This window comes from Thalassophryne amazonica, chromosome 13 (assembly GCF_902500255.1).
Source record: "Thalassophryne amazonica chromosome 13, fThaAma1.1, whole genome shotgun sequence".
NCBI classification, from domain to species: Eukaryota; Metazoa; Chordata; class Actinopteri; order Batrachoidiformes; family Batrachoididae; genus Thalassophryne; species Thalassophryne amazonica.
Window position 1 is genome coordinate 87,081,771 of NC_047115.1, and position 12,625 is coordinate 87,094,395.

A 12,625-nucleotide genomic window follows, 5' to 3' on the forward strand; every position below is an offset into this window, starting at 1 on the left:
GCTGTGTAATGGTGTGAGAGTGGACGCACGCCCTAAGAAGGAGCAGTGCAGGAATATTGGTATAATCGGTACTGGAGCCGAGGACGACATCCCAGTGATTAGAACTAAACTGGTGAGTGTGTTTGCCACTCGGTTTTCTCCTGAGCTGGAAGCTGACACCCTATCTTCTTATTTGTCTGGGAAGCTGGGGAAGTGTGTTACGTGTCGGAAGATTGTCTCCAGTCGCAATCGATTTAGCTCATTTCAGGTCACGGCAGAGTGTAATGAAGTGTCTGAACTTTACGATCCACAACTTTGGCCAGCGGGGACCTATGTACGTCGATACTTTGAGCCACGCAAACCCAGAGTGAATGCTGGGAGCATGGCACTTGGATCAGGAAGTGAGGCGGAATTGCAGCGCCCTGTATCTGTGATCGGACCTGGCGTTTCAGGAGAGCAGCCGTGTCCCGGCACGGGAAAAAAAGAGAAGAAAAAAAAAAAAACTACCCTCAAATAAATGATTGTTAATATTGTGTCATATAATGTGCGTGGACTGCGCATGGGACATACTGAGACTGACAAATCACGCCGTCTTGTGGTGGACAAATTGTTAGAAAAGTGTGATGTACTGTGCGTTCAGGAGACGTTTTTGGCAAAGCAGGACTTAGAAGGACTTAACTCTATGCATGCAGATTTTTATGGAGCAGGGGAATCTACCACTGACTGCAGCACCAAGTTGGTGCGGGGTAGAATCTCTGGAGGTGTTGCAGTGTTGTGGCATAAGAGATTGGACCGGCTGATTAAAGTGATAAGATTGGATGTTGACTGGGCCATAGGAATTGAGTTCAGTTGTGGAAATAAAAAGTTAATTATACTGAATATATATACACCCTATGAAAACCCTTATAATGAGGATGAATACCTTAATAGGTTAGCCTGCATTGTGTCATTTATTCAAGACAATCCTTCTACTTGTGTTTATATCTTGGGAGATATGAATGCTGATGTGAGTGACTGTAAATCCTTATTTGGTAACCACTTAAGGCAGTTCTGCTCCAATAATGATTTGATTCTTTCTAGTGAAATGCTTTTGCCAGTGGACAGCTACACTTATATCAGTGAAATGTGGCACACAACATCATGGCTAGATCACTGTATCTGCTCTGAGGATGCACATGACTCTTTAGAGGCTATGAGGATAAATTATGAATTTGCTATATCAGATCATGTCCCTTTCTCGTTGTCTATAAATGTGGGCAATTTACCCACTTATTTGCCCATGAATAATGAGACGCAAGAAGGAAAAATTTATTGGGACAAGCTGAACGCGCAGGATTTAAACTTGTATCACATCCAGTCTGATTTATGTTTAAGTAATATTGAGTTACCAAAAAGCGCAGTGGTTTGTTCTGACATGAATTGTAAAAATGCACAACATGGCGCAGAATTGTGCATACTGTATGAGAAAACTATAGATTCTCTTCTTATTTCTAGTAGGTCCTTGTATAAAACTAAAAAGTTCCAAGCCAAGCCGGGGTGGAATGTGTATGCAGAACAGCTTCATGCTGAAACTAGAAGGGCTTTTAAATCATGGGTTAAATTTGGCAAACCTAGACATGGTCCTGTGTTTGAACATAAGAAACGGGCAAATGCTCATTTTAAATATGCCTTGCGTTTTATTAAGAGAAATGAAAACCTCTTGAAATCTGAGTCGCTTGCAAGGAAACATCTGCAGAATAGTCCCACCGAATTCTGGAAAGAAATAAAAACAATGAACAATTTAAAAACATCCTTGCCAACTAATATAGATTGTGCAAATGGTCCTGACGAAATTATTCAATTATGGCGGAATCATTATTATGAATTGTTTAATTGTATTAAAAGTAATTCATTTGTGATGAACAGTATAGATAAACATGAGGAAGTGGTTATTTCTACACAAGAAATTAGTGATATTGTTATGAATTTGAGTAATAATAAGTCATGCGGTGTGGATAAAATATCGGCTGAGCATTTAAAATTTGCAAGCAGGAAATTGTTTTCCTTGTTGGCTATCTGTTTCACTGGGTTTTTAATTCATGGTATTTTACCTAATTCTATACTCTGTATTCTTAGTGCCTATTGTTAAGGATAAGTGTGGTAAAATAAATAATAAAGATAACTATCGGCCTATTGCTTTAGCCAGTACTGTATCCAAAGTCTTGGAGAGGGCTATACTTAATAGAATGGAGAAGTATTTGGTGACATCTGATAATCAATTTGGTTTTAAGTCAAAACTTGGCACTGATATGTGCATTTTTGCTCTTAAGGAGATTTTAGACTTTTATAATCGGTGCAATACTACTATTTTTATGTGTTTTATTGATGCCTCAAAAGCGTTTGATCATGTAAATCATGATAAATTGTTTTATAAATTGTATAATAGAGGAGTTCCGAAGTATTTATTGAGAATTTTAGTGTATTGGTATGCTCACCAGTCTATGTATGTGAAATGGGGAAATTATGTATCTTCCCCCTTTCATGTGAGGAATGGGGTAAGACAAGGTAATATTCTTTCACCTTGCCTTTTTAATGTGTATATGGATGATCTATCTAATCTGCTGAATCAGTGTAGGACGGGCTGTGGGGTTGGCCATACAACCATAAACCACCTAATGTACGCTGATGATCTTGTAATTTTTTCCCCGTGTAGTGCTGGGCTGCAGCAGTTGTTGAAGGTTTGCTCACAGTATGGTTTGGATTTTGACATTAAATATAATGCGAAAAAGAGCAACATCATGATTGTCAGAAGTAAGGAGGACTCGAAATCGTGTTTTCCTGCTTTCTTTCTGTCAGGCAGCATTCTCCAAGTGTGTGATGAAGTAAAATACTTGGGACATTACATAACTGCTGACCTGTCTGATGATAGAGATATGTACAGGCAGCGGTGTATTCAATATGCACAAGCAAATATGCTTGCTCGTAAGTTCTCTATGTGCTCTGTATCTGTTAAAATTTCACTCTTTAAAGCATATTGCACTTAAATGTACACTGCCCATTTGTGGCGGCATTTCAAACAAAGCAGTATGCACAAACTTCAGGTTGCATACAATGATGGCATGAGAATACTGCTTAAGGTGCCGAGATGGAGTAGTGCCAGTCAGATGTTTGTAAATGTTAGTGTTCCAACTTGTGCTGCTGTGCTCAGAAACTTCATGTACAGATGTATGTGCAGATTTACAGATTGTGTAAACAGTATCATTCATATCCTGACCAGTCCTGTACAGAGCTCGGTCAGGTTTTCTTCTAGGCTGTGGAAACATTGGCGTATCAGTTTATATGGCCATGGATGAAATTGGTCTTTTATTGTTGTTGTTTGTTTTTGTTTTTTTTTTGTATGTTCTTTTGTGTTACTATGGACCTTGTGTCTGAAATAAAGTTTGATGATGATGATGATATATATATATATATATATATATATATATATATATATATATATATATATATATATATATATACATATACACACATACACGCATACACATACATATTCATTGGGATTGAAAAGGAGATAGGAGCATCTTCTTTACAATATGTGAAATGGAGTTTAGGTGTGGTAAGGTGACATTAGTGCTGGGATTTGTAAACGAGTTGTTATTGCACATGATTTGTGGACATATTAATATTGCACGTGACTGTGGACATATTATTGCATGTGGTTATTTCACAGTGTTATTGTACAGTCTGACAGCAGCAGGGAGGAATGACCTGCGGTATAGTTCCTTCTTGCACTGAGGGTACCTCAGCCTGTCACTGAATGAGCTGTTCAGCTCCACTACAGTCCGGTGCAGAGGGTGAGAGGAGTTGTCCATGATGGATTTGAGCTTGGTTAACACCCTCCTCTCAGCCACCTCCCCCAGAGACTCCATAGGACAGCCCAGGACAGAGCTGGACTTCCTGACCAGCTTGTTTAGTCTCTTTTTCTCCGGCTCTGTGCTGCCCGGGGCCCAACAGACGACAGCATAGAGGAGAGCTGAGGATACAATAGAGTCGTAGAAGGTCTTAAGCAGAGGCCTGCTCACTCCAAAGGATCTCAGTCTCCTCAGGAGGTGGAGGCGACTCTGGCCTTTTTTGTACAGGGCATCGGTGTTGTGAGTCCAGTCCAGTTTGCTGTTGAGATGAAAACCCAGGTATTTGAAACTGTCCACAGTCTTTATTTGAAACTGTCCACAGTCTTTATTCCTCCCCCTGGATGTTCCCCTGGTGGGTGAGGTGGTGGTTTCCTCCTGAAGTCGATCACCATCTCCTTCATCTTACTGGTGTTGAGACACAAGTGGTTGCACTCACACCAGTCCACAAAGTCTGTGATGACCGACCGGTACTCCATCTCGCTCCCCTCAGACACGCGACCCACAATGGCAGAGTCATCAGAGAACTTCTGGAGGTGGCGGCTGTCTCTGTTGTAGGTGAAGTCCGAGGTGTAGAGGGTGAAGGGGAAAGGTGAGAGGACGGTGCCCTGGTGGGCCCCGGTGCTGCACCTTACCACCTCAGACTGACAGCCGTGCAGCCACACGTACTGCAGACGGTAAGTGAGGTAGTCGATGGTCCAGGCAGTGAAATGTCCATCCACACCTGCGTCCTCCAGCTTCCCCCGCAGCAGTGCCGGTCTGACGGTGTTGAAAGCGCTGGAGAAATCAAAGTACATGACTCTCACAGCACTCCCGCCGGTCTCCAGGAGGGTGAGCACTCGCTGCAGTAGGTAGATGACAGCGTCATCTTCCCCCATGTTGGCCCTGTAGGCAAACTGCAGTGGGTCCAGGGTGTCGCTCACCACGGTGCGGAGGTGAGACAGGATGAGCCGTTCCATGGTCTTCATGAGGTGGGAGGTCAGGGCAACTGGTCTGTAGTGGGCTGGTTCCTTGGCGTGCCGTGTTTTGGGAACCGGGACCACACAGGAGGTCTTCCACAGGGTGGGGACCACCCCCAGTCTGAGGCTCATGTTGAAGATGTGGCTGAGGACCTCATAGAGCTCATCTGCACAGGTCCTCAGCAGCCTTGGGGGGATCCCATCAGGTCCTGCTGCTTTCCTCTGCTTCAGCCGCAGGAGCTGGCTTCTCACCTCTGTTGGAGTTACAGTAAGGGGGGAGGGGGGCTGAGGTGGGCTGGTGCTGAATACTGTCCCGGGGGAGGAGGGACGAGGTCTGGGTTGCAGTGGAGGTGACCGGGGGGTAGAAGGTGGGGGGTCAGAAGGACTGGAAGGCTGGCTGCTGGAGACATGTGGAGGGACAGGAGCAGGCAGGGGGGCAGGCGTGGAGGAGCCAAAATGGTTAAAGTAACTGTTTAGCTCCTCTGCGAACCGAGAATCTCCATCTGCAGTCCTGCTGGCACCCTGCCCAAATCTGGAGGCGGTCTTGAGGCATCTCCACATGTCTCTGACATTGTTCCGGGCCAGTTGCTCCTCCATCTTCCCTCCATACACCTTCTTGGCTACACAGATCTTCCACTGGAGCTCCTGTTGGACTCTACGCTGCTCCTCTCTGTCTCCCGAGTTGAAAGCCCTCTTCTTCTGGTTCATCAGGACCTTCAGCTCAGGGGTCACCTAGGGGTGGTTGTTGGGAAAGCACCGTACCCTCCGGGTGGGCACAGTGCTCTCCACACAGAAATTCATGTAGTCAGAGACACATTGGGTCAGGCCGTTGATGTCATCACCATAAGAGTTTTGAAACATGCTCCAGTCTGTGGTTCTGAAACAGTCCCTCAGCCTCTCAATGGCCGCTTCAGTCCAGAGTTTCACTGACCTTTTGTGTATTGGTTCTCTTTTCACCCTGGGTGTGTATTGGGGGAGCAGATAGATGAGATTGTGACCAGAGCGTGCCAGCGGGGGGTGGGGGGCGGAGGTGTAAGTGTCCTCCACAATGACGTAAAAGAGGTCCAGTATTCTATTGTCCCTGGTTTTACACATGACATACTGGGTGAACGTGGGGAGGGTGGCGGAGAGGGAGGCGTGGTTAAAGTCCCCGGTGATGAGGAGGAGGGCGCGGGGGTGCTGTGTACGCAGCCGCGTGACTGTACTGTGGATCCGCTCACAGGCAGCGGCAGCATCTGCAGAGGGAGGAATATATGCGCAGAGCGTAATCATACTTCCAAACTCCCGTGGGAGATAGAAAGGCCTCATGCTCACCGTGAGTAGCTCCACGTCCGAGGAGCAGATCTGGTCTTTGACGTGAACATGAGTTGCACTGCACCATCTCTCATTCACATAAACAGCGAACCCCCCTCCTCTCTTTTCTCCGCTCTCCACCAGCGTTCTGTCCGTGCGGATGAGTGTGAAGCCGTCCATGTTAATTAAAGAGTCCGGTACATGTTCATCCAACCACATCTCTGTGAAGCACATGAGACTGCAGCCCTTATACAGCCTCTGGAAACGGGTTAGCGCTGCTAGCTCCTCGGTCTTGTTGCGGAGCGATCTTACATTCCCCATGACCACAGACAGAATATAAGTCCTTCTCCGCTTTGTCCGCCCACACCTGCACCATCTCCGTTTCTTCCGAATGTCTGCAGGTACGTCTGGGTGATCAGCATAGCGGGTACCGGGCCCACTGTACATTGAGTCTCTTAGTCCAAGCAGCTGATCCCGTCTATAAACAATGGGACGTCCGGAGCTGGAAACAAAGGGATTTCCCCGCGCTGCCTCAAAAAGTGAGAGCAGCGTGAAAATAATTACAACAGTAACAAAAGTGGGTTTCCCATGTGTATACTTGCACAGGGTACCACCCACTGCAAATAAAGACAAATAAGCACTATTAAAAAGTATTAAAAAGAGTTAAAGTAGGAAAAGAGAGGGGAGAGCTGAAGTAACAGGCAGCTGCATCGCCAGCACCATCTTGAAAAAAAAAAAATGTGGTCCACGAGCTGCCATGAAACCACCTTTTCCAGAATTTTAGAGCAAAATGATAAGATTTGATATCGGCCAATAGTTTTTCAATACACCAGGGTCAAGATTAGGCTTAAGTAATGGTTTAATCGCTGCAGATTTCAAACATTTAGGAACAGATCCAGAAGTTAAAGAAAGATTAATAATTTCCAGCACAGTTGGCCCAAGAGTGGGCCACAGTCCCTTAAACAGTTTTGTTGGTATAGGATCAAATAAACAGGTTGTGCTTTTTGTAGACATTATGAGTTTCATCAGCATGCCTAATGAGATACTATCAAATTCTGTAAATCTAGGTAATACCTCAGTAATGGCACCCACCTCAATACCAGGGTGTAGTGGCTGGGTTAAGGCATGCTGGGATATGTTTAACCTAATGTCTTGTATTTTTTTCTTGAAGTAATCCAAGAAATCTTGCACTGTAAATGGAGAACGAAGTACAGGTGGTTGTCCATGAATGTGTTGCCACCGTGTCAAACAAGAACTTTGAGTTATGCTTGTTTTTGTTGATCAAATCAAAGTAATAGGTCCACTTTGTAGCCAGTAATGCATGCTTATAGCCTACGATAGCATCACGCCACACAAGGTGGAATACTTCTAATTTTGAACTATTTCCGTTCTTCTAATTTTGAACTACGGCATTTCCGTTCTACACTTATACTTGAGGTCACGCAAGTAATCAATGAACCAAGGTGACTGTGTTTTTTTGGGGGGGTGGTTTTAATAAAGGTGGAGCAATCATGTAAAGTGTAGTTTTGAGCACTGAGTTTAAACTATCCACAAGACCACTGATACAAGAGGCATGATGTCAATATTCGTGACAGTAATACCACATGCGAGAACCAAATCCACGGTATTTCCACTAGCGTGCGTTGAGTCCTGAATGCATTGCTGAAATCCTAATGTGTCCACAATTTCCATAAATGATTTGCAAAGGGGATCAGAAGGCTTATTTACATGAATGTTAAAGTCACCAATAATCCCAATGTTATCTGCACTAGTTGACAAATTAGAGATGAACGCACCAAATTCATCTAAGAATTCAGAGTATGGGCCAGGGGGCCAATATACAGTGACAAAGTAATACGGCTGATTTTTATTCTTCTGACCTTGGCAATACATAGCATCATGGGCAGAGCGGAGAATCAGATGTTCAAACAAGATATATTTGTGATCCCCAACAGCTAAAAAGCTAAACCTAGATTTATAAATAAGAGCAACACCCCCGCCTTGCTTTGCATCACAAGGGACGTGACTAAACGTGTATGCCGGTGGGCAGGCCTCATTAAAGTGGAGGACAGTTGTAGGATTAAGCCAGGTTTCACATAACCCAAATATATCTAAGTGATGATCCATAATTAGATCATTAATCAACAATGATTTCAAGGACAGTGATCTAATGCTAATAAACCCAGACTAATGCCACGTTCACACTGGACGCCATGCGACGCCACAAATTCGCATTCCTCACCTGGCGATGGACGCGCCATCATCGCCCGGCGTGTCGCTCTGCTTTCGCTGCGAAAATTCGACCCAATGCATCATCAAATAGGACGCGCTTCCATTCCGCTCACCATCAAGTCAACATGGCGGACTGTGATCACACGGAGCGAGTTGCTGTGCTCTATTTGTTGTGGAAAGCTGACAAACGTTGCCAGCGGCACTGTCCCTGGGTTCACAACATCCTCATGAGATGTTCCCAATTCGGAGAGTTTCATTTTTTGCTGCAGGTGCTGCGTCTGGATGACGGCCACTTTCAGCGGTACTTCTGCCTCTCCAGGACCCAGTTTGAGGACCTCCTGTCCCGTTCGCGCACGCACATGTGAACAATTAAAACAAAAAACTTTCTGCCACTGCAGTTCCTCACTCTCCCCTCCAACACTGTCCTAATTGTGTTATAAACTAGTCACCATTTGTTTTATTATACATCTGTGTAGTTAATAAAATTATCTTCACGAACAATTCGTTCACACGCGCACATGAAAAAAAAACTGGCTGCTGCTGCAGTGCTGCTGCTCGCTCTCCCCTCAAACTGTCATAATTGTGTTATAAGTGGTGATCTTTGCTTGTGAACGGCTGAGCCTTTTGGGGATGCTCCTTTTGTCCCCAGTCATGACACTCACCTGTTTCCAATTAGGTGTTCATTGAGCATTCATCAACTTTTCCAGTCTTTTGTTGCCCTGTCCCAAAGTTTTTTGAAAGGTGTTGCAGGCATCCATTTCAAATATTTGCACAAAAGCAAAAAAAAGAGTCTAAAACGTCTAAAACAAAAACGACTGAGCCTTTTGGGGATGCTCCTTTTATACTCAGTCATGACACTTGCAGATAGTGTCCTCAGTTCCCAAACACTTATTGAGTGTTGTTAGAAGGAAAGGTGAAGTAACACAGTGGTAAACATACCACTGTCCCAGCTTTTTTGAAACGTGTTACAGGCATCCAATTCAAAATGAGCAAATATTTGCACAAAAACAATAAGTTTATCAATTTGAACATTAAACATCTTGTCTTTGTGGAGTATTCAATTGAATATAGGTTGAAGAGGATTTGCAAATCAATGTGTTCTGTTTGTTTATTTACATTTCACACAACATCCCAACTTCATTGGAATTGCGGTTGTATAAGATTTTCATAGTTTGTTAAAGCTTCTTAAAACTTGTTTAAAAAAACAATTAACAAGAAACGCAGCATCATCAGTGAACGCCCATGGCTGCGTTCAAAATCACTTGTGGGCCATCCTCACTTTGCGTTGCCACTTCTTATATTAATTGTTGTTTTATCCCCTCACAGCTGTGATCACACACAAACACCTCGATTTCTGTTTCAGAAATGTCTGTTTTTCTTTTCTTCCTCTGGGTGCCATGACAAGTGTATGTTTCAAGCCTCATGTGTACATATGTCTGAATAGTCATCAGATGTTTTGCATCAACCATTTGTGGTTAAATGGGGGCATGTAGAGTAGAGTCTGACTTTTTTGCCACCTTTTTTGCCTTTTATTCATGTGGACACTTAGTATGCTTTGATCTCTTTGTATGATATATTAGCCTTATAAAGCTACAAAGATTTGATTTTCATCCTGTCCTGTCTGTAGCTTAGAAAATCTGTTGCCCTTACGACCATATTAATCCTGTGTCACGTGTGGGACAACCCAACAAAATGTGACACGTCACATCATGATCACAATGTTTCCAGTTGTGCTGAATTTTTCTGCAGATTGCAGTTTTCTTTATTCTGCTCTACTGATTACCAGTTTTATCCTGACATTAACCCATGAACAGTGATGTCTTAAAACAAACAAACAAAAAAAAAGAGGTAACACAGGATGATATTCGATGATGTGCACCCACCCGGACCCGTGCCTCCGTGAGGTTGGTCCACACTGCGATCTCCTCTCTGGTGCTCATGTCAGGGTAGCGGTTCCTCTGGAAGGTGGCTTCCAGCTCCTGAAGTTGCTGGCTGGTGAAGTGAGTCCTTTGCCGCCGCTGCTTCTTCTTCAGGGATCCATCATCAGCGCTGGACTCATCCAGTGGGTTCTGGTGAGATTTCTCTGTATCTGCAACATGCAGAAGCAAATTATAAGATAATATTAAGGCAAAGGCACTCATGTCTTTTTTTTTGATAAATGGCCAAAAAAGAAGACAAAAGTCTCAAAATGACTCTGTTGCAGGACACAGACAAATGATTTATTCACAATCAACAGAGCAGTAACTCAAATAAAAAGAGACAGACCTGAGGTTAACATCAATGGGATGACCAGACAGGACAAAGCTGGACTTTGAATCAAACAGGAATTAAAGTTTCAAATGAACACCAAGGCAAATCACAATAATGGACCGAACAAAACAGAGAAAAATATCAGGGCTAATTTACTATGAATTGTGACAAGACAATACAAGACAGGTGTGTGATGAGCAATGAAACTCAGGTGCAGTAGTAAGACAGAAACAACACAAACCCTGAGAGAGAAACCAGACAGATACACACATGCACAAAGGGAAACTGAACTGAACTAAAGAGGCATTCAGACAGGAAAACAATGAACACAAGACCTACAATGAAACACACACACAAGAAAACTTCACAAAAAAGACACTGAAAACAAAGGTCAATTATCGCAAATGTGCACTAAGAACATGAAATTAATGTGATATTACAAAAACATACGAATGAAGAAAACAGTTCACTGCAACAACGCAGAGCACACTGAACAATCTGGACGGTGTGCGGCTAAAATGTGTAGAATATTTTTCTTACAATGAGAATGTGCATTTTAAATTTTCTGTCATCACTGTCAATAATTCATTTCTGTAAATATCAAGTACAGTTAACCTTACATAATTTACCTCACCTAAAGATACATTTAAAAAAATAAAGAAAAAGGAACAGTGCAGATAAGATTACATCTAAATACAAGATACCTTCACAGCTTCTTACAAAAATGAAGAAAAGATTTGTTAGTGGTCATACTGTCTTTTGAATGTAAGCAGAGTTTTAGAGGTAAATTCAAAATCTTGTCCTTGTATTTGGTCACACCCTTGACTGTTACCACTAAAGGCCACTGCATTTCATATGTTCCTCACTGGAATTTTTTGCTCTCCATTAAAAGGACTTTAAAAGAACATCATTACATTTTCTCATTTGGAAGACTAGGACACCCTAAAGGGCCTTTCACACCGCATTCACTCAAGTTTTTTACAAAATTGGACACGGCAACATTGCATCTGGACATGCAGAGGGGGCGGAGATTTCTACGTCACTATCTGTTTGTTTTTTTTAGCGTCAACAACACAAACAATCGCCATCATGGATGCATGACAGAAAAACAGTCTGTGAGTCATAAGCAGAAGATTAGAAGCAAAAAGCAGAAGAATGAGTGACGAACATCACTCTACTGGGAAGAGCCTTTTTCAGCGACTTTTCAGAGTGAGGCTGGGGCAGAGTTGAAGCGGCCATGCAGAGCTGACCCACAGACCCGGTCAAACAGAGAGACGGCAGCCAGTGTGAGCGAGCAGACACAATCTGAAATTCAACATTTTTGGATATATACCAACCTGGTCTCATGGCAAATCGTGATTCAGCAGCACGAAATATACATTAATCTATTGGTTGATGATATTGTGACAAAAAGCACTTCATTTTCATCATGGCAGCACAAATTCATTCTAATTCATTCCGTGATGGCTGCACGAAATTAAAAGTGAAGGAGGGGGTCGGGGTGGTTATGGTTAGGGTGGGGGTAGGAGTAGGGTTAGTAATAGTGAGTTTAAAAAAACCCCTGTCACGAAAATTTGACTCGTTTCATGACGGGAGCACGAAAAAAAAACATGAGACTGGGCTGTATATATACACACACCCAGTTTGAGCAATGGGGCAACTGTGAGTAATCTGAAAATAAAATGTGAACACTAATGTTTTTCAGCTAATGTTAGCTTAGCCTTTAGCTGCAAGATGTTAAATCAGTCGAGCTGAGTGAATGTTTTATATTTGTAAATTGTTTGATCTGTTATTTTTACAAAATAAAGCTAATAAATAATAGCTTTTTTTTAGTGGTTACTGCTCTGACTACAAGAACAGTCTCAACTTTATATAACTGATTTTTTTAATTGAACTATCCAGTAATCCTTAAAGAAAATAGCACAGCACTGTTTCAGGTTTCTTTATATTTTAAGAAATTTACTTCTTCACTTGTCCAACAGCAGGAACGTTTCAACATTTGCTGTGCAGAGAACCTTGTAAATC

At 42.9% G+C, this 12,625-nt stretch overlaps 1 protein-coding gene across 2 annotated transcripts in view; it reads right to left on the minus strand.

Annotated features, from left to right (window-relative positions):
• Window positions 1-12,625, minus strand: part of LOC117523661 (pituitary homeobox 3) — a 98,300-nt gene that overhangs the window by 30,027 nt on the left and 55,648 nt on the right. For both annotated transcript variants that reach the window (XM_034185239.1, XM_034185240.1), the window contains one exon: window positions 10,234-10,439. In XM_034185239.1, coding sequence (XP_034041130.1) covers window positions 10,234-10,439 — 206 coding nt within the window. The remainder of the gene's footprint in view (window positions 1-10,233; window positions 10,440-12,625) is intronic.